This window comes from Rhinolophus sinicus, chromosome 14 (genome assembly GCF_057876585.1).
Source record: "Rhinolophus sinicus isolate RSI-liver-muscle chromosome 14, RSI-T2T, whole genome shotgun sequence".
Taxonomy (NCBI): Eukaryota; Metazoa; Chordata; class Mammalia; order Chiroptera; family Rhinolophidae; genus Rhinolophus; species Rhinolophus sinicus.
The window spans coordinates 182,382,386-182,402,526 of record NC_142514.1 but is presented as its reverse complement, the minus strand read 5'-3'; the positions used below and the strand labels follow the sequence as shown (position 1 = coordinate 182,402,526).

At 50.5% G+C, this 20,141-nt stretch overlaps 1 protein-coding gene across 3 annotated transcripts; it reads left to right on the top strand.

The window, feature by feature from the left end:
• Positions 1–10,172: 10,172 nt before the first annotated feature.
• On the top strand, positions 10,173–16,746 carry BATF2 (basic leucine zipper ATF-like transcription factor 2). Of its 3 annotated transcripts, none has more exons than XM_074336647.2 (3): positions 10,173–10,390; positions 11,741–11,875; positions 14,883–16,746. In XM_074336647.2, the coding sequence occupies exons 1-3, from the start codon at positions 10,352–10,354 to the stop codon at positions 15,564–15,566; spliced, it is 858 nt and encodes a 285-aa protein (XP_074192748.2). In that variant the 5' UTR covers positions 10,173–10,351; the 3' UTR covers positions 15,567–16,746. The 3 variants fall into 3 exon arrangements, with proteins under 3 accessions (XP_074192748.2, XP_019593156.3, XP_019593155.3); XM_019737597.3 differs by having other exon boundaries at positions 11,738–11,875; positions 14,886–16,746; XM_019737596.3 differs by having other exon boundaries at positions 10,175–10,390; positions 11,738–11,875.
• Positions 16,747–20,141: the final 3,395 nt, after the last annotated feature.

Here is a 20,141-nt window from a genome sequence, read left to right as displayed (position 1 = left end):
TGTTGATGAGTTCATCCTTGGGCCAGTGTAAGGCTCTGTGGGGACAGAGTCCCAGAGAGCAGTTTCCAGGCTCTTGGTCTCACGTGGAAAGGTGCTGGCTTGGTTATTAGATGGCCATTAGCTGTAATCAGATGGCCATTAGCTGTTACCGGTGAGCCATCAGCCACTAATATAACTGCCGTGGCTACGCAAAGGGGTTGGTTGGCAGAGAAGCGACATCGGATTGTGGCTAGCAAGTGTGGTTAGCAAGCAGATGGATTGCGAATCGTGTGGATCCTACTTCCTGTGTCTCACCTGGCCGCCAGCGAGAGGGGTGCAGGAAGACCCCTCATTGGGGTACTGGTGGATGTTTGCTTTTGTGTCTCAACCAGCCGCCATTGAGAATATAGTGGTATGACTCCCCTATCTATGGCTCCGTTGGTGTTCCTTTTCGGCCTCACCATATCCTGCGTTCTTGTGCGGGGAGAGGGACCAGAGACCCTGCATGACAGCTCTCTTCCCTGAAAACATGGTCCAGATCCTCCTCATCTTGGTTGAACCTAGGGTGTCATCCTGAACCTGCCAGTTACAAGGCCTCCCCCTTTCCCTGGCACCTGGAATCATAAAGGGAGGGCTGGAGTTTTCCATCAAAGGAGAAAATGCCACGAAGGGCGTTTTCAAAAAGTGATAGGGCATCATTGGGTTGTCCCAATTACCAGGGAGGTCCCTGTCGCTTAGAGGGCGGGGTACAGACCTGCACAAAGAATTATCCCACCCAATGTGCCCATCATTTGTCTATTAAGAAGCACAAGTCTTTCTTTTGCAGATGAGAAAGTTAAGGCTCACATGGTGCTTAGCACCATGACAGGCATATAGTAGATATTCAAATTTTTGTTGTTGAATGAATGACTTTATCCAAGAGGTTGGTTCTTTACCTTAGTGGTCAAGTCCAGAAAATAATGAGGAAACTGAGGCCAGGGACTAGGCAGAGTGTACACTCAAAAAGGTGAGCCTTATTGTCTTATTTTGAGCCCTTCCTCCAGCCTACTACAGGGTAAATGTGAGTGGGCAACACAGAAGGTTCTAATGCTCGGGGAAGTCAGGCACCAGCTGAAGATAATGGCTAACTTCTGTGTGACTGTTTATAAAGCGCTCCACGTTTTCTACTTCATCCTCCTGACAACCCTGAGAGGACTGTTTCCTTTTTGGAGATGTGATAGTGGAGTCCAGAGAATGAAGGAGCTGGGACAGCAATTTAAACTCAGATCTGGTGAACTGGAAAGTGCACTGTTTTCCCGGCCTTCAGTGGGGATCAGTTACCTGAGCTGCGGTACGTGTGTGTGTGTGTGTGTGTGTGTGTGTGGGGGGGGGGGGGTTCCATGAAACCTTTGAGAAAGGAGAGGTGGAGCTATAACGTGCTTGCTTGGAAAGATGTCCATGCCAAATTAAGTGAACTTCAATACCATTATAATTTTTTAAATGACAATAACCCACTAAACAATGTTCTTCAAACTATGGGATGCAGCCCATTCAGGAGATTGTGAAATTAGTGTCACAAATACGTTGAATCATATGTAATCGCCCATGTTGACTACTAAGATATCAGTTTCATTGTGTCCAACCTAGTAGCACCAGCAAAAATTAAATAGAATGAACAGAACAGAAAGCATTGCTGCCTTTGCCCATTAAGTAAAAGTTTATAGTGTTTGTTGAAATGTGTTTCAGATATTTATATGGATGTATGTACTTCTCAACTAAGAGTCACAGTCACAAAAATTTGAAAATCACTGCCATTCAACTGATACTTCTGGAACAGGTTTGAGTGGGACTTAAAATTATTACCTGAAGCACTTCTGGATTGTTTTACTTTACTAATTGCCATGAGCATTGAAATCCTTGTTTTAATGTCAGGCTTCCGGCCCTGCCCAGTTCCAAGCAGTTATTGCGGCTTCCCTGGGTCCACATAGTAGAATTATGATGAATATCAACTGAAAAATCAACCTGGAAGCTCTGTAAAATAGTAGGAGACCAGGAAGTAGCTGTTTGAATAATAATTGCATGTAGCTAAAAATGGGGGGAGGAGAAGAGGGGCTTTTAAAGACAAGTGTACGTAGGAGCCTACTGGCAGGCAGTATTTTCATTTGCCTTCTGGAAAGAAGGAAAGGGTGCTCTTAAGGAAATAAAATCTCTAGGGAATACGTTTGGAAGAAAACTGGGAAAGAAGATCTCTAGAGCTGTAGTTATATATAGCTATGAATATATATATTCATGAGAAAGAATCGTGAAATTAAAATACCCAAATCCTGAGAGCTGTGAAACCTGCTTTTGAAGGGAGAGTTTCTTAGGGCTAAGTAAGTGGATTGTAACTTGATGGAGTTCTAGATGCCTTTTATTTATTTTTTTATTATTATTTTTTAACTTTTTAAATTTATTCTAAGTGTGCTTTTCCGTGACCCATCAGCTCCAAGTCAAGTAGTTGTTTCAATCTAGTTGTGGAGGGTGCAGCTCACAGTGGCCCATGTGGGAATTGAACCCATTACCTTGTTGTTAAGAGCACCGCGCTTTAACCAACCAACTGAGCTAACCGGCTGCCCCCTGGATGCCTTTTAAAGAGGTGTGTTACCCAATGTCTGGGGAAGAAAATTTGGCATTCTAGTTTTGATTTTAAGAGATATAGCGTTTTTGATCCATCCATACACTTCATGTATTACCTTTTTAATCATAAAAGAAAAATAACAAAACTCTTTTTATCCTGGACTACAACAAAGAAAGCCAGGGGAAAAGAATGTGCAGCCAAATCCCTGAAATGGCAACTGCATATAGACCCCAGTTCTGCCCTGGCTTGCTCTAGTGCTCCCACGCCATCTCCTTGTAGGCGTTATGAATCCAAGGGTGGCCCTGTCCCCACTTGGTGCATACAATGAGCAGGCCACAGCTGAATGCTTCAAAGAGCAAGTCAGAGTGTTCAAGCATCTTCCTTATAGGTTTCAACACAGCTGCCTGGAGTGGGTGGCAGATGAGGTGTCCTCTCCAACTTCCAGATAACAAAATGAGCTCTTCCTCACACCCCTGTCATCCATCCAAGGACACGTGACATCTCCAGTCTTTTTCAGAACCTGAGGAGTGGGGGAAGGATTTGGAAATCTGAGCTCTTCCAATAACCTGTCCATGTTCACCTCCCCTGTGCCTGTGGCATCCTCCACAGGCTGCTCGATGCTTCCTGCCGCTACAGGGCAAGATGGGGGAATGAGGAGGGAGTAGTTGCTGAGCCTTCACTCAGCAACCTGAGAGCCAGGTACCCTCTTATCTCCACCTGACAGATGAGCCAGGAGCTCCACTCACCTAGATGGCTAAAGCAGCCTCTCACCATTCCTCTTCCCCAAGGCAGAGGGACCTTTCTAACCGGTGCACCAATCTTGTCCCTCCTCCGCTTAAAGCCCTTGGCTGTGTGCTGTCCGCTGGCTGCTCCCTGTATCTTTCAGAGTCGGAGCCCGAGTTCTCCAGTGGCCAATGAGGACCTGCATGAATTGTCTTCGCAACTCTCTACCTGGAGTGCCTGCTTCTCTCCCCATCCCTTATCAACCCTCAAACCCACCAGCGCATTCCTACTCCCCCTAATCCATACCTCCCTGCTACCTCCCTCTCTTCAATGCTTTGCTCAAATGTCCAATATCTCAAAAAAACATTTATTGTTCCAATATCTCAGTGAGGCCCAGTCCTGACCTCCCTATTTAAAGTTGAAACCACTAATCCCCCATCCACATTCCCCAAATCCTTTATTTTGGTTTATATTCATTCCCCCATGACACTTAAGGCCTTCTACTAGCCTGTGTAATTCCCTTAATTGATTACATGTATTCTCCCCGTCCCTACTAGAAAGGTAGCTCCACAAGGGCTGGGATTTGCATCCCCCCCAAGCCCCACCTTCACTGGTGCTTTAATGTGGGTCAGCAGTCCTTCCCACGCTGACCCACAGCAGGTTTCTGCCTCAGATGTGAACATCCCTGCCCTTCTAACAGCCCTGTGTCCCTGTTACTTCCACTCCAGGGCCAGGAGACACTGGCTGGATGGGCGAGGAGTGTGTGGTCTCTGCCACCTCCTTGCATTTGGCTAAGTCCCCTCCTCTCGCTGACGCTCAGACAATCTCTAGAATCCTTTGCTCTTGGCTCAGTCCTTGGGCTTGGCTGGCCATGGCGAGCATTCTTTTGTCTCTTGCTTGGATTTACTGGCCACGCTGGGTTGGGCTTTATTCCCCAGCCCACCCCAGCCCACCAGGACCTTGCTCGTGACCCTGGTTGACCACTTCCCTACACCAGCCTCCAAGTGGGGCCTTCCTACCTCTCAGAGCTCTTACGGGAAGTGGCCCAGAAGAGAAGAAGGGAGAGAGCAGTTAGAGGAGTGGAAAAACTCCCTCAAAAGCCAGGGTGACAGTCCTTTCTGGTATCCAGGATCTCAGCAGGGTGCCCAGCCTGGGCTTCTCTGCCATTCATAGCAGATCGTGGGAATGTGACATAAGGGAGGCCCAGCCAGGGACCCTGGACAAGAAAGAGCTCACTGGTGACTGCTTTCTATGTGTAGTTTCAGTTGTCATGACAACCCTGCCAAAGCAAAAGTATTATCCCCAGTCTACAGACAAGGAAACTGAGGCTCAGAGAAACCAAGAGTCTTGTTCAAGGTCACACAGATAGAAGTGGCAAAGCAGGGATTTGAACCCAAACCTGTCTGGGACATGGGCCACCTGGGAAAATCCAGGAACTGTGGTCACCGCTGTCACATCCTGCAGAGCTCTGGGAGGCTTGCGGACTCTTGGACACTCAGCTGTTTATTTTTTACACTCCCTGCCCACTTCTAAAAGTTTGAGTCAGCTTCCTGGAAAGATGTTTGTGTTAGTGGAATTGCAGACACTCGGAAGCACAAAGCTTTGGAGGTGACAGCTCCTGCCAAGCAGTGATGGTGTACTTCATGAGGCCCCATGAAGTTACCCAGTTTCTGGGAGGCCTGGCTATTTGTGGATTCCAGCTTTAATGAGCACTCGCAAGGTGTCATGCTGAAGTGAGTCAGTCCTTTCCTCCCTGTGCCCTGGGGAGTCCCCACAAAGTCCGTGCCCCCAGTCCCTGCCCAGCATTCAGTTCTCTTGGAAATGCCTCCTTAGCAAGCCTTTGCTTTCCTGCCCACAGGTCCCTGTGAAGCAAAGAGAGAGAGCTGGGCTTGGTGTCAGATGCACACGGGGCATTGAGTTCGTCCCACCTGGGAACGTGACTCAGCCAAGGGATGTACCTCCAAGTGGCAGCTTCCTCCTATCTGAATCTGAGCCACGTTGGTGGCATTAGCCCAGCATTGGTTACCCCTTTCCTGCCAGTAGCACCCCAATACCCTTTGGGAGTTACCCTTTCATCACCCCTGGTCCTTATGGTTAAGATGAGGCTGACCCTATCTAGGATGGGCCTGGGACCTGGCCTTGCCTATCTCACCTTTATCTCCTGCACACAGTGACTCATGTCGCTGTGAATTAGCCACACAACTCAAAGGGCCTGGGCCCTTTGTTGGAACTACAGTAGTACCTCGGTGTCAAGCGGGGTGGCAGGCGGGGTCTCTAGTCCCGCTCCCCACACAAGAACGCAGGATGTGGATAGGCCAAAAAGGAACACCCACGGAGCCATAGATAGGGGAGTCATACCACTGTGGTCTCACTGGCGGCTGCATTGGAGACACAGGAGCAGGAGCCACACGATCCGCAACCCGCCGTCCACTTGTCTCTGCCAACCAACCTCACTTGCTAGCTGCAATCCGCCTCTCTGCAATCGGTAATCCACACTCCACCATGCCATGCCACGCCACGCCACGCCACGCCACGCCACGCCACGCCACCACGCCACACCACCACGCCACACCTTGCTAGCTTAGCTACGGCAGTTATATCAGTGGCTAATGGCTAACTGGTAATAGCCGATGGCCAACTAGTTACAGCTGATGACCAGCTACTACCCAAGCCATCCCCTTTCCACGTGAGGCCGAGAGCCTGGAAACTGCACTCCTGGCTCTGTCCCCACACTCAGTTTTCAAATGTCTCCGTTGACAAACATTTTGGTTTACGAATGCCGTAAATTTTATGGATCTATGGTATCAGTAGATAGTAAAATTCACGCTAAATTGCTGTTGATTTTAAAGGTCCGGAACGGATTAATCCATTTTGCATTACTTTCTATGGGGAAACCGCGCCTTGGTTTTGAACGTTTCAGAACTCGAACAGTCTTTCGGAACGGATTACATTGGAAAACCGAGGTACCATTGTATTGAGAAAGTGGCAAGGGATACGCCCCTGTCCTGGGGCAGCTAAGCTGATGTTACTGGTGACCATCTTACTACGTGAGTGGTCCCTGCCTGAGGATGTAGCCAGCCCAAAGCAGAGCAGATCGGGTGAGACACTGCTCCTGATGACTTTGTTTGTGCTTCATGATCCAGCCGTGCCTGAAGCTGGTGCACTTTAGACTTGTTAGTTATTAAACTTCAGGTAGATCGTTTATAAAACTAAGAATTCAGAGAACCCTAGTTTCCCCTCTCTTATTGAGATTCCTTTGTATGATTGAGAAATTTTGAGCAATTCACACCAAATATTAAGTGCTGCTTCTTACACATGGATGCAATCATTAACTTCTCTTTTTTTCGTTACAAAGATACTTCGTTAGGAAAAACTCATCCCTGTTCTTATACTCCTCCATTTTTTCTTAAAATTAATAATATTGAAGTAAAATACAAGCCTATTGTGATGTAAACAAAAAATTCATCAGGTGTTTATTAAGTGCTTTTGTTAAAATTTTAACAGAGGTTTGTGTGAGCTGCTTTGTGCCAGGCACTGTTCTAAACCCTTTACATATATCACTTCATCAAATCCTTATATTATTATCCCCATTTTACAGATGAGGCATAAAGAAGTTAAGTGACTTGCCCAGGATCAAGTTCCAGGTCTGGGATTGAGCCCACCCACTCCTTCTCTGGAAAGCCTTCTCTGGTCTCCCCAACATGAAGTGCCCGCTGTGGCCCTTACCCTCCTGCCTGCCAGTCATGTGCCCTGCATGAGGCCCACACCCTGCTGGGTTGTAAACTCGTCCCAGCTGATGCTTAGCTCCCATGCTGGCCCATCCACAGTTGCAAGTGGAAAGTCAATAGGTTTGTAGCCTCAGCCTCACCAGCAACCACCTGGCCTCTTTCTCTGCTATCCATTGTCTGAAGCTCCTTTGAGGTGCCCTTAGGAGACCAGGCCTCAAATGAGGGGTGCACATGCTAGAGGACTTAGAAAGAAGGGCCTCATCCCTGGGCATCTGGAGACCCCTAGCATCTCTCCAATCCCAGGAGGTGTGGGAAGGGATTGGGACAGGGCATCAGGGCATCCTAATTTCTCCCACACCAGCCGTGTGACTGTCCCTTCCCTGTGCCTCAGTTTCCTCAATGGTAAAATGAGGGGGTTGGTTAGAGATAGTCCCCAAAGAACCCAGGGCAGGTCCTGTGGGAATGAGTAAAGCAGAGCTTTCTTTACTCATCCAGGAAGCTTTTGGGGTTCTCGGATGGCAAGCTGCCTGCTGGACGTCATGTATTCATTAGTTGAGCACCTATTATGTGGAGGCAGTGTTTGAGGCACCGAGGATACTTTACAGAGTAAGACAGGTTGTGGTTCTGCTGCTTGGGAGCTCATTCTGTAGCTCTGGTTTTGGGAGGCCTCCGAGCCTTCACTTACCAGGGCTGTTGGCTTTGACCCAGGCCCTTCCACACTGGGTGTGCGTGGAGGACTGAGGGCTTGTGGAGAGAGGCATGTCCTCCCTCCAGCTCTGCCCCCTCCTGCCAGGCAACCTTGCCTCTCAGGCATGGGCGTCCTCACCTTCTAAGTGAGAAGTTGCACTGGACGGCCTCGCAGCCTATTCTGCCAGCCGGGGAGGGAGTCCACCTCTGCGGGGAAGGTTTGCACAGCCACTTATGGTTAATCATTACCCACACCATGTCCATCCCTCCCTGCCACTCCTCAGGGATATCAAGCCATAAACACTGCCTTCTTTGGTCTTCCTCCAGGGCTGAGGCCTTCTGGGAGGGGCCACAGGTACACTTGCTGATGAAACCGGGGTCCGGAGAGGGGAAGACTGGGGTCCAGGTCTGGGGCTGGGGGCTGGGGTGGGGACAGTCAGGCCCTAGTCACCCACTTCAAGATGTTTTTTCTTGGTTACATCATGCATGTGGCTCCCTGTAGAGCTCATGGACTGGCTTAATGAGCCCCTAGGTGCCTCAGGCAAGATGCCCAGCCCTCTTGGTTTCTGGGAAACAAAAGTAATTCGGAGAAATCGGGCAGCCTCACTACATGGGGTGCCCCTACTTCATCCTGACTCCCAGGTCCCTCACAAGCAAGGAGGGCCAGGCCCAGCTGTCATGCCCAATCCCACACACCCAGGCATTTTAAATTACGAACCTGCATTAATCCTACGTTCCCACAAATCTTAGGAACAGGAATGGATTCTAGCCAAATAATACTTTCCAATATGCAAAGAACTTTCTTCTCTTCCCGCTCTTTTCCATCTTTAAGACAACTTTGTAAAATAGGTATGATTTCTGCCCAGCAAATATATGAGCACACTGAGGCTCCAGGTGTTAGATAAATCTGGTGAGTAGAGTGTCAGGTGTTAGAGTCAAGTTTTCTGACTAAAGCTGAGACTGGTTTTATGCCCAATTCTAGGCTGAGCAGAGGATAATTATCCTACTACTCCTCTCATGACAGACATCACTAATCAATCATGGCCTGGCAGACATTGCTAATCAATTGCCATGCTTTTTCTAATAAGCTCAAAGGCAGCTGTGAACTTCTCAGCACAGTACCCCAGGACAGCATCACCAGAACATCAAATCCACAGCATTTGCCATTCTTTCGATCCCACACTATCAGTCTTGAGCCCTGAGGACTCAGGTCCAACCCAGACCTAGATGCTCTAGTCACCAGACCACAGGAATGCATTGCACGTGCAGTCTCTTGGACAGGAGTTACTGTCCCCTCCATCTCCCACACATATCCCTTCTAAGCATGGTCTCTCTTGGAGATACAACCATCATGCAGGTTTGCCTAGGGCTTCTGGGTTTGCTTGGTCTTTAATAGAAGTTTGTTGTTGTTTTTTTGAAGTTTTTTTTTAATGAAACATTTCAGGGATACCCCAAAGTATAGATCATAACATTATCACACAGAACTGTGTTCCCACGGTTTAAGCAACAAAACACCACAGACACAACTGAAGTCCCTGTGTGTCCCCCTCAGCTTATCCAAATTGTGTTTCTCATTCCCATGCATATTTTTATGCTTTTATCACATTGAAATATCCATATTATTAAATCTTACAGACATTACATTGTTCAGATCTTGTTGCCGCTTCTTACTTTCATACATTTGGATGTTACGGATTTACAGCCATAATGGTGAGAGCAGCTTTGACCCTTCCACCTTATCACAACTGTGGATATCTATTGAGACTTTACTGTGCACCAGGCATGGTTTCAGGTGCCTTATCTGCCTTAACTCCTTTAATCTTCATGACAAAATTGTTTTTATCCCCACTTTACAGATTTGGAAACAGTGGCACAGAAAGGTGAAATCACATATCTGGGTCACATAGCTTGGAAGCTGTGCTCCTGACTGCTAGACATTACTCTTTCTACTGCTGTGTGGCTTGTTGAATGGAAACACAGTAATTGACCCATCTGTTCTCCTAAGTAAAAGCCATTGCTTATTTTTGCCTCAATATTGGTCTCAGAGGGTTTGGGGTGTTATGTTATCTTGCTTGGTTCCTACATTAAGCCTGTGAGTGGATATTTGTATCACCCCCAACACCCTTTACAGATGAGGAAACTAAAGGTCAGAGAGGGTGAACCACCTTTTCAAAGCTGCACAGCTCCAATGTGCTGTGGTTTTGGGTGGGTTATGATCTCCTAATATTCCAGAACCCAGAGGCTCTCCCTGTCTTCTATGAGCCCTTGGTAACTCACTGCCTTTCCTTCTTGGTTCTGTCCCTGGCAGCCTGCCCTCGTGCCCCCAGAATACCCTCCCCACACCTGGCCTTCGGTCTCCCCTCCTCTGGCCACCCTCCACCGTCCTCCTCCCAGAGAAGGGGCCCAACCGGAAGGCCAGTTCATACTAGGAAATTCCAGCCACGTGAGCTAACCCGAGCCAGGGATTCTGAGCAGCCGGTGGCTTTAGAAGAAACTGAAACTTGGCTTGCTGGGGGTGGAGTGGTCACTGGGGTTTTAAAGAGCCACCACTTCCTTGGATCCCCAGAGGGCACTGGGAGGTCATAGCAGCTGAGGGACACCCTGAACCAGATGTGAGCCTCTGCCCCCTGCCCAAGCCATGCACCTCTGCGGGGGTGAAGGGCCCCTGACTGGGACGGTGAGTACAGGAAACCAGGGACGGGGGAGGAGAAAGGGAATATGCCCGAGGGTCCCCGGGGCCCAGGCAGGGAGCATGTGGTCAGAGCATCTCATCCCAGCTCTGTACGAATGGGCTGTGTGACCATGGGCTTCACATACCCCCTCTCTGGGCTTCAGTTTCGTCAAGGATTGGAAAGAGGGCTTTCCAGCTCTCATTTACAGATCCAGCCTCCAGGTTAGAACTTGACCTCTGAATACTGCTGTCTCCTAACCCACCTGTTCTCCCCTCACTGCCCTTCGTGTACCCTGTCTTCCCTCCCCAAATTCTCCAGCATTGTTCCCCTTGGAGGCCCTGCCCCTTTCCCAGGACCCAGGTACCAGAGGCTACCCCCTTCGCTCACTGCTGGTCTTTCTCTCAAGCTCCAGTCTCCTGGGACCCCCAGCACCTGGAATGGGCCTGCTGTGGCCATGGACCCAGGAGCGTGGCATCCTCAGCCAGGGAGCTCAGAGTCTTGCCCGAGCTCTTTACAACGCCCTGCCCAGAGAGGCCTATGAGAGGGGAGGCTGGATTGCGGGGTCTCCAACATTCCCTCTTGCCTGACCTTCCAAAGTTCCTGGGCATATTGAGTTAGATCCCTAACATGGGGTTGGGGTCTGGGAAGAGTCACAGCTGTGGAGTCCACTCTTCTATCAGAACTGACTTCGTGCATTCATTCTAGGTTGCTGCCCCACAAGAATGTGAGCAACTTGATGGCAGGGAGTTTTGCCTGTTTTGTTCACTGCTGTGTCCTCCTAGCGCAGTGCCTGGCACACAGTAGCTGTTCAATAACTATTTGTTGAGTAGGTGAATATCAGCTTTGGGCCTGAGTCGGGCATGGGCTCGTTGGAGCAGAGTCAGACCCCAGCTCTGCCCTCACAGGTGGAACTCATAGCTAGGAAAATTAAAACCTTGACCTTGACCATGCAAATAATAACGATGGGAACATCAGTGGCTGACCTTTATTATATTAACCCCTGGCTCTGGGCTGGCCCTGGGCTGTCTGCTTTATGGTCTGTGAGGAAGTTACTCCATTGAATGGAAGAGGTGGCTGGGCTCAGAGAAGTGAGTGACTTGCCCGGAGTGACTCAGCTGGTAAGGAGAGCGTGAGTGTGAAGTCAGGTCCCTCTGAGTTGGAGTCCCAGGCTCCCAGCTTCCTCACTTGTCCTCCCCCAATATGAGATGTCATCAGGACATCGAATGAGGCTGGCATGCCAATGACACGTCCTGTGCCTGTGATGGGGTGTGTGGACTCCTAGGGAGCCAGAGATGGCTTCTGGGAGAAAGGGACCTTCGGGGACTGGATTCAGGAATGTCACGGCTTTACAGAAGGTCAGGACGGAGGGCACAAGCCCCTGCCAGGACCCAGAGGAGCATCAGAGGCAGCTGAAGAAGAAACAGAAGAATCGGACATCTGCCCAGCGCAGCCGGCAGAAGCACACAGACAAGGCAGACGCCTTGCACCAGGTGGGAGATGCTTCCCTCCGTGATCCTGCCTGCACTCACCTGGCCCAATGGCCTCTTCTCCATCTGCCTAGGAATGGTTCCCCCTACACTGCTGTGTGTTCCCTGGTGACTGAGTTTGGGAGGAAGGAAGGGCTCTGCCACTAAGATTTGGAAATTCCTGGGTGTTGAGTACAAACTGTGTGCCAGATACATGCTGGGTTCCAGGGACAAAAGGTGCATCCACAGCTGGCCCTGCCTTCTAGCAGCCCCCAATCTAGGGCGAGGAGACAGGAAGTAGAGGCAAACTGGGAGAATCCAGCACAGCAACCAGCTGAGGCACTCATTAAAATGTGGATCCCCGCCCCAGGCCCCACCTCAGGAGGCTGGGATGGGGCCCAGGGAGCTACACTGTGATTACTCACCCTGCCTCTCAGGGTTCTGATGTGGGTGGCCAAGACCACACTTTGAGAAACTCTGGTTCAGGGATAAGATGCGCTGGCTTTAGAGTCCCAGCTGTGGTACTCATTAGCTGCAAGTCGTTTCTTCTGCTGAGCTTCACTCTCCCCATCTGAAAACGGACAAAAATTCCTGCCCCCTGGCAGGATCCATGTGGAAACTAAAGAAGGCAAAGGAGCCCAGTAGGGCAGGGGAGGGCTGCCCCTGCACTTGCCTCTTGACCTTGGATGGTAACTTGACCTTGGACGGTAACCTGACCGTTGCAGCCTTCCCTTCTTCCTCTGTGCAGAGAGAAAGGACAACTACCAATTCAGTCCCAGGGGGGAAATTAAGCCCTGGGCTCAGGACCTGGCCCTCGGGAGGGCTGCGCTCACGTTAGTTTTAGTGATGAGTAAGACTCACAGCTCTCTGCACCCAAAGGCCCTACGCTCTCTGCAACGCCCAAGCCCACCTGTGCGCCTTCCTCTCCTAATACCCCACACCCTGTTCTCCCCGGGCCTTCTCTGGCCAAGCTCATCCAGCCTCAAAGGCTCTGCCCTTGCTGTTCCCTCTGTCCTCAGACAGCAGTCCAGTTAGGTCCTCACCTCCTTCCTGTTGTTTGGTTTAAATGTCACCTCCTTAGAGGGGCCTTTCTAAACCATCTGATCTAAAGAGCCGTCTCCTTATTACTCCGCTTTATGTTTCTTGTTAGCACTGACCTATTTAGATGTTCATTGCTTATCTCCCTTGCCAGACGGTAAGCAACATGAGGGCAGGGAACCACTGTTCCCTGATGTTTTCCCCACCTCCTGGCACCGTGTCTGACAGAGACAAGGGACTCAGTAATTTTCTGTGGAGAGAACGACAGAGTCAGAATTAAGTGTTCTGGGAACACATAGCGGGCAAGGACAGGTAGTAGCCTCAAGATGATATAGAGACAAAGTCTGAGCTGGTCTTGAAGGGTAAATGGTTTTCCAAAGGGATGGAGGTAAGAAGAGGCATTGCAGGCAAACAAAATCACGCTGGCATGGGCGTGAGGGAGAGCACCCTGTAGATGGCGCAAGAGTGAGGACTACTGCCAGGATGGCACTTCCTGCATGCATTTATTTATTTATTCATTCATTCCGGAAATGCCTATTGAGTATCTTCTGTGTGACAGTCATAGTTCTAAGCATTGGAGATACAGCCATGGGCACAGCAGACAAAAGGCCAGCCCACCCTCCTCAGGGTTTATATTTTCATGGGGGAGCCGGGCAGACAAATAAATCATCCAGGAGGTGTTTGGGATGTCAGATAGTGATAGTGCTACGGGGAAAAACAAAGTAGGGAAGAGGGAAAGGAACTGGGCCCTCCTGACTAGGGGAGCCCTCCCTGATCAGGGAACATTTGAGCAGCCTGAAGGGAGCAAATGAATGAATGAGTGAGTGAATGAATGAATGAATGAGTGAGAAGTGATCCAATTTCTGGGGGGTGAATTGAAGCCCTTGGAGGGTTTAGGTAAAGGGTGACCTAATGACACATTTTTAAAATGTCACTCCACATGCAGAGACCAGCCTGGGATGGGCTGCTGGTGGCTTTGAGGTCTGTCAGAACTTTGACTCTATGGCGTAAGCAACATTTTTATGTAAAATGCCCTTACAGCTTCTTTTAAAAAGTGTCCACAAAGGGTGGGGTGAGGGAGGGAATCAAAGGAAGTCATTCAGCCTCACGAACTGTGGAAATAGAGTTCTTTCTGCATTTCCCACCATTGTGGTCATCATAAATAGTTGCTTAGACCTGCACATTGATTTTTGTCCCTGTGGGTTCTCAGAACCCAGCGTCCAGCAGGACAGAACCTTACACATGTTGACTCAGGGACGCCAGATAGAACACACCCGTGTGACTAACCTGCAAAACAGGACCTGGGCCCCTCCCACAGTGCCTCAGTGGGCAAGTGCGTGGTGCTGGGGAGTCTGGCAGGGCTCTGAGCAGCTTAGAGGTGTCCAGGACAGTAGGACACCTAAGCTGCCGTGAGTAATCCATGTCAGGATTAGCCCAAGGGAGGGGGTTCCTGGAAGAGTGTCCAGGCAGAGGAGACAGGAAATGTTTCAAGGAAGCAGAGTCCATCTGAGGGACAGGAAGTGGGGGGAGCAGAGAAGTCAGAGAGATAATGCTGGAGGTGTAAGCTGGGGTCACCGCACACAGGGAGTCACAGGAGCCTTTAAAAGGCTTTAATGTTTGGTTCACGACACAGTTGCCCAATGGTTCTTCTGGGCCAAGAGAACAGGGTGGTGTGTGTGGGGGGGCCCAGTTAGGAGGCTGGTGGCGCTCCCGGGTGAGTGGAGATCACAGGCTGGTAGAGACCACTGGCTCAGAGGATGGAGAGCAGGCACATCTCGGCCCCCGTAGGAGGTAGAATGGGGGAGCCTTGCTGCTGGTTGTGGACAGCTGTCCAGAGAGTAGCCCAGGGCCCCCCGCTTGGACATTTGCATGGTGGTGGTATCTTTCCCCTAAGCCGAGGACCCTGAGAGGTGGGGGAGGGAAAACAGCGTTCGTGCTGAGCCCCTAGTGCTGGCTGACATCCCCCTCCCTGCCCATCTGCTTCTCCCTCCAGCAGCATGAGTCGCTGGAGAAACACAACCACGCCCTGCGGAAGGAGATCCAGGGCCTGCAGGCTGAGCTGGCGTGGTGGAGCCGGACCCTGCACATGCATGAGCGCCTGTGCCTCATGGACCATGCCTCCTGTTTGGCTCCTTTGCCCCCTGGCAGCTGGGGCCAGGCCAAGCGGCCCCTGGACCCAGTGCCCCATGGACAACATGGCTGCCAGGAACAATCGGGCTTCTTCCAGACCCCAGTCTGCTCCCCCTCATCTCAGCAACTCTCTCCAGATCAAGAGCCTCATGGTTCCCCTGGCCTCTTCCTGTCCCCTCTGCCTTCACTGTCCCTTAGCTCTACTACAATCACAGCACCCCCTGCCCAACTATCCCCCAACCCTGTTCAATCTGCTTCACCTTCTGACTCCAGCCGACTGAGTCCTTCCTCCATGCTCAATGCCCTGCTGCTTAGCCCCCCAGCCCAACCTGCCCCCCCAGAGCCCCTTGGGCCAGAGCACCTCGCCAGGGGGAAGCTGGAGTCTTCACTCCACAGTCCCTCAGCTGCTCTGGGGCTGGTCTGTCTGCAGGACAAGGAGCCCACACCTGCTTTCTCAGCAGCAGATCAGCAAGGGCTGGGTGTAGGTCTTAGCCCGCACCCCCTCCTGGCCTTCCCCCTGCTCTCCTCTGCTCAAGTCTACTTCTAACCCGGTCCCCTGGAACTGGGCTCGTGCCTCCCTTGGGCTCAGGAAGCAGCCTCATCAAACAAGCATCTCCTCCTCTGCCACCGGAGGCTGCCCTTCTGGGCTGACCAGCTGGCCCAGCATTTCACCAGGAAAAGGAAGCCATCGCTGCGTGCCTGTCACTCTACCTGGCCCTGTCACCACCACTATTTTATTTCAACTTCATGTTCATCCCACACAATCCAGATTATCACTCCACTTGTTCAGATAAGGCGACTGAGGCTCAGAGAAGCCAAGTGACTTGTCCAAAGCCACACAGCCTTTCTTGGGACCTGAAACACCACCATCACTCCTCCTCCTCCTGGTAGGATCCTGGCCCAAGAGCCTGAGGGACTGAAGTCCTAGATGCTGAGGGTATAAGCGCTGGGAGCAGGGAGGTGCTTTCCCTTTTGCTTTGTGAGTCCCAGGGCCACAGAGCCCTACAATTTCTGAAATTTCTCCCTAACTAGGGACGGTCTAGAGTCCAAGCCTGGGTGGGGAGAGGCCAGGTGACAGCTCGGAAGAAGGCTTTTTCTTCCCCTCACAGAGTTTTCAGTTTCAGGAACTGAGCCTGTGGGTGGGAATTGGGGAGAAACAGTCTCCCTGGGATTTCTATAAGAGGGCTGCCTGTAGCCCTACCAAGACCTGGGGAGATTCTGCAGGGTCAGCCCTCCAGACTGTTCCCACATAGCTCCACACCGAGGCCACGGGGGACATGAGAGCCACCATGGCTTGCACCAAAGGCCAGAGGAAAGAACAAGGGAAGCGCCAGGTGCAAGGTTATGTTTAAGCAAGTGCTGGACCTGAACCTGGCAGTAGTGAGACCTCTGTCATCTCCAGTACCACCCTCATCCCTGTGCAGCCCCCACGCCCTCATTGACCTTGGGCCCCCCTAATCATTGGTCTTTGGTCTGATGGCAGCTGGAGGAGCCGGGGCCCCGGACCAGGCTGGAGCTCAGCTGCAGTGTCTGCTCCAAGCGGGGAGGGTCTCATTCAGACTCAGGACAAGCACTGCAAGGGGCCCGAGATGAAAAGATCCAACTCTTCGCCCAAATTTTTCACACACATGTAGCAGACACTGTGCTAGTGTTTGACACACTCCAGGATGCTAAACACAAATCTCAACACATATGCTATGGTAAATAAAAGTGTTTTCTGACTCTTTTTTGCTTTGGCCAGTTCAAAGCTCTGCTTGTACTCTATACTGTTGAAACCAAAGGGCCTTTGAAAGAAGAGGGGGAAAAAAAACAAAGAAAGAAAGAAGAGGGGATAGTCTAAAATCTTAGAGGTGGGCACTCCTTCATGGACCTCCTAGTCTAACCCCCCTCCCATATTGCAGATGAGGAAACTGGCCCAGAGATGGGATGGACTTGCCAAGGGGCACACAGCAAGAGTAGGTGTGCTGTTCACAGAGCTGTGGATGGCAGCAGAGCTGGGACCACCAGCAGGTTCAGGGACAGCAGACGAGGGGGAGGGAAGCCAAGACATTGATTAGAGGGCGGCTGGAGTCTGGGACAAGCCTTGATAAAATACACCGTGGACCAGGACTCGGCAGGCGGATGAGGATACTGTGGTCTGGCTTGTGTCTATAGACCCTAAAACTTTTCAGGCACTGTGCTGTGTTTTACTTGGGTGAACTGGTAACGCTGTGAAGTAGGTATGGTTATTATCCCCACTGTCCAGAAGGGGAAACTGAGGCCCAAGGGGGTTAAGTAACAGCCCAAGGTCACAGGGCTGAGAAATGGTGTAGACTTGATGCAACATCGGGAGACTTAGCCACAGGCGACCCTGCCGCCTGCCTCTCCGTGCTCGCCCTCCAGGCCCTGAGTGGAGGGGTCAGTGTGTACTGATCGATGCCACCAAGAAGGAAAAGCCCTATCTTCAGTTCAAAACAAATAAGAGAGGGGAGTGACTAAATTAACACTTGTACACACATAGGACAACTCCTAAAGAATGCTCTGAAGAATATTTAATGAGGGGAGAAACTGCTTGCAACATATTAAGCAGAAAAACTAGAACGTACAACTGTCACTACAGTTTGATATTCGGCTTATTTAAAAATATAAACAGACTCAAAGGAGTGGGAGGAGATGTTGCAGATTCTTGGAGAGGGTTATGTGCTACTATCTGTGAGCCCCAATTTGTAAACACAGCCGCCCCTATAGCACGAGCCTTCCACATGGTTGAATAGATCCCAGGAATCTATATCTGAGTGTATCTATTGCTCCATAACTTAGTGGCTTAAAGCAACAAGCATTTAACATCTCAGTTTCTGTGGGGCAGGAATCTGGGCGTGGCTTAGCCGGGTGCCTCTGCTCAGGGTCTCTCACAGGCTCCAATCAAAGTGTTGTTGAGGGCTGCAGCCATCTGAAGGCTCGAATGGGGTTCTGCTTCCGAGCTCACTCCGAGGACTGCCTGCAGGCCTCAGAAGCTCCACTTCCAAGCTTACTCACAGGTTGTTTGGCAGGATTCCATTCCTTGAGGGCTGTTGGACTGAGTACCTCAGTTCCTTGTAGGCTGTTGGCCGGAGATATTAGTTCCTTGCCACATGGGCCTCTCCACAGAGCAGCTCAACATGGCAGCTGGCTTCCCGCAGAGCTAGCAAGCTGGAGAATGAGGAAAGGGGAGCAATATGGACACCAAAGTCTTTTTGTAACCTAATTTCCGGAATGATGTCCTGTCATTTGTACTGTATCCTATTCAGTAGAAGCAAATCACTATATCTGGGCCACACTCGAGGAGAGACCATTATACAAGAGCACAAAAAACTAGGAGGGAGGGACGAGGGGGACATCCATCTCTGAGACTGCCGACCGTCCTGGGTGAGAGCCAGCACTTTCTTGGGTCCGTTCTTTGTCCTTTCATCGCCAGCAGTAACACTGGCTTTCTTTTGGGGGGCGGGGGTATTTTTCAGGAGGAAACCATTTTGTCCCTTCTCCAGCAGTAGCAATGCCGCCAGCAGTGAGCAGAGAAGATCTGGTGGGTTTGGGGGGCTGCAGCGAGTCCCCCGGCTACAGACTCACAGCCTCAAATTAGCCTTGCAGCAAGTGCAATGCAGACGCTGTCCCCTCAGAATGACCTTTGAAGTGATGCATGGACAGTCAGGGCTGACATAGCCAGGGTATACATGCCAAAAAGTCCTCTATGCTTTGAAAAGTCATCACTCACTGGAGGACAAAAATTTAAACTCAATTTAAACTCATTTAGCTTTCACTCCTCCCTGGTATTCACCTCTGTAGTGGGTTGACAGGTGGCTCCCTGAGAGATTTGTCTAGCCAACATGGGAATGTGACCTTACATGGAAAAAGCATCTTTGCAGGTATAATTAAGTTAAGGATCTCAAGCTGAAATCATCCTGGATTATCCAGGTGGGCCCTGAAGCCAATGACCCATAAGAGAAGGTCACCAGTAACAGGAAAAGACGCAGAGGAGAAGGCCACGTGAAGACAGAGGCAGAGACTGGAGTTAGGCAGCCCCAAGCCAAGCAACATTTGGAGCCACCAGAAGCGGGAAGAGACAAAGAAGTCTGTGGCCTCAGAAGGAGCCTGGAAGCAGAAAGAGCAGTGAGGACGCTGTTGCAGTCATCCAGGCGAGCAATGGTGGTGGCCACGACCAGGGTGGTAGCAGGGAGTGGGTAAGAAGAGGTCAGATTCAGGGTGTGCTTTACAGATAGAGCTGACGGGATGTGCTCATGGATTGGATGTGGGGAAAGGAAGGAAGGAAGGAGGACGATGCTGTGATGTGAGGCCTGAGCAGTTGGTGGTCGGTAGTGCCAAAGACCAAGAAAGATTGGGAATGGAGCAGTGTGGAGTGTGTGTGGGGGGAAGGAGAGATCGGGAAACTTGTTTCGGCCATGTTAAATCCGAGACGCCTATTGGTCATTCAACTGGATAAAAAAATAGAGTTTGCAGATCAGGGGAATGGTCAAGACTGGGTATATAAACTTGGAAGCCAGCAGTGTACATAGGGTGGGTGGACAATGGGGACAGGACGAGGTGACCTGTGAGGCCCTTGCAGCTGTGTCTCGATGAAGGCTTCTTCTTCTTGTACCCCCAGAGCTCTATCAGCCTGGTACGTTTTCCCTCATCACTCCTGCATACCCAGAATCGGTCCCCATCCTTCCGCTTTAATTCTTCTTCCTCCAGGAAGCCTCCTAAGATTTTCCAAGATAAAAATGACCCCCTTTTCCTTGGGCTCCTCTTCACCCCCATGTGCCTTTCACCAGCATCTGTCATCTTCCTTGTTGTGTAACTCTGCCTTCCTATCTTATCTCCCTTAATGGCAGCAGCCAGTCTGGCACATCACAAGTCCTTCTAAACAGCCCATGTATTGGGAGGCATTAAAGCCTGAGGGTTGGAGAGCTTGAGCTCCAGTGCCAGACAGGACTGGGTTCACATCCCAGCTCCACTACTGCCTGGCTCCACTTTCAAGCCTCAGTTTTCTCATCTGAAAAATGGGGATTGAAAAGTGCACCCACCCACAATCCACCCTACGTATATGTGTATATATGTATACATATTCATATATATTGTATACATAATATATAATATTTTATATATA

Bases quoted from the DNA above. Each gene is read 5' to 3' on its own strand.
- BATF2 (XM_019737596.3), top strand. From the start codon at position 10,352: ATGCACCTCTGCGGGGGTGAAGGGCCCCTGACTGGGACG. The intron at 10,391-11,737 runs GTGAGTACAGGA...ACGGCTTTACAG, and splicing joins AAGGGCCCCTGACTGGGACG to AAGGTCAGGACGGAGGGCAC. The intron at 11,876-14,882 runs GTGGGAGATGCT...TTCTCCCTCCAG, and splicing joins AGGCAGACGCCTTGCACCAG to CAGCATGAGTCGCTGGAGAA.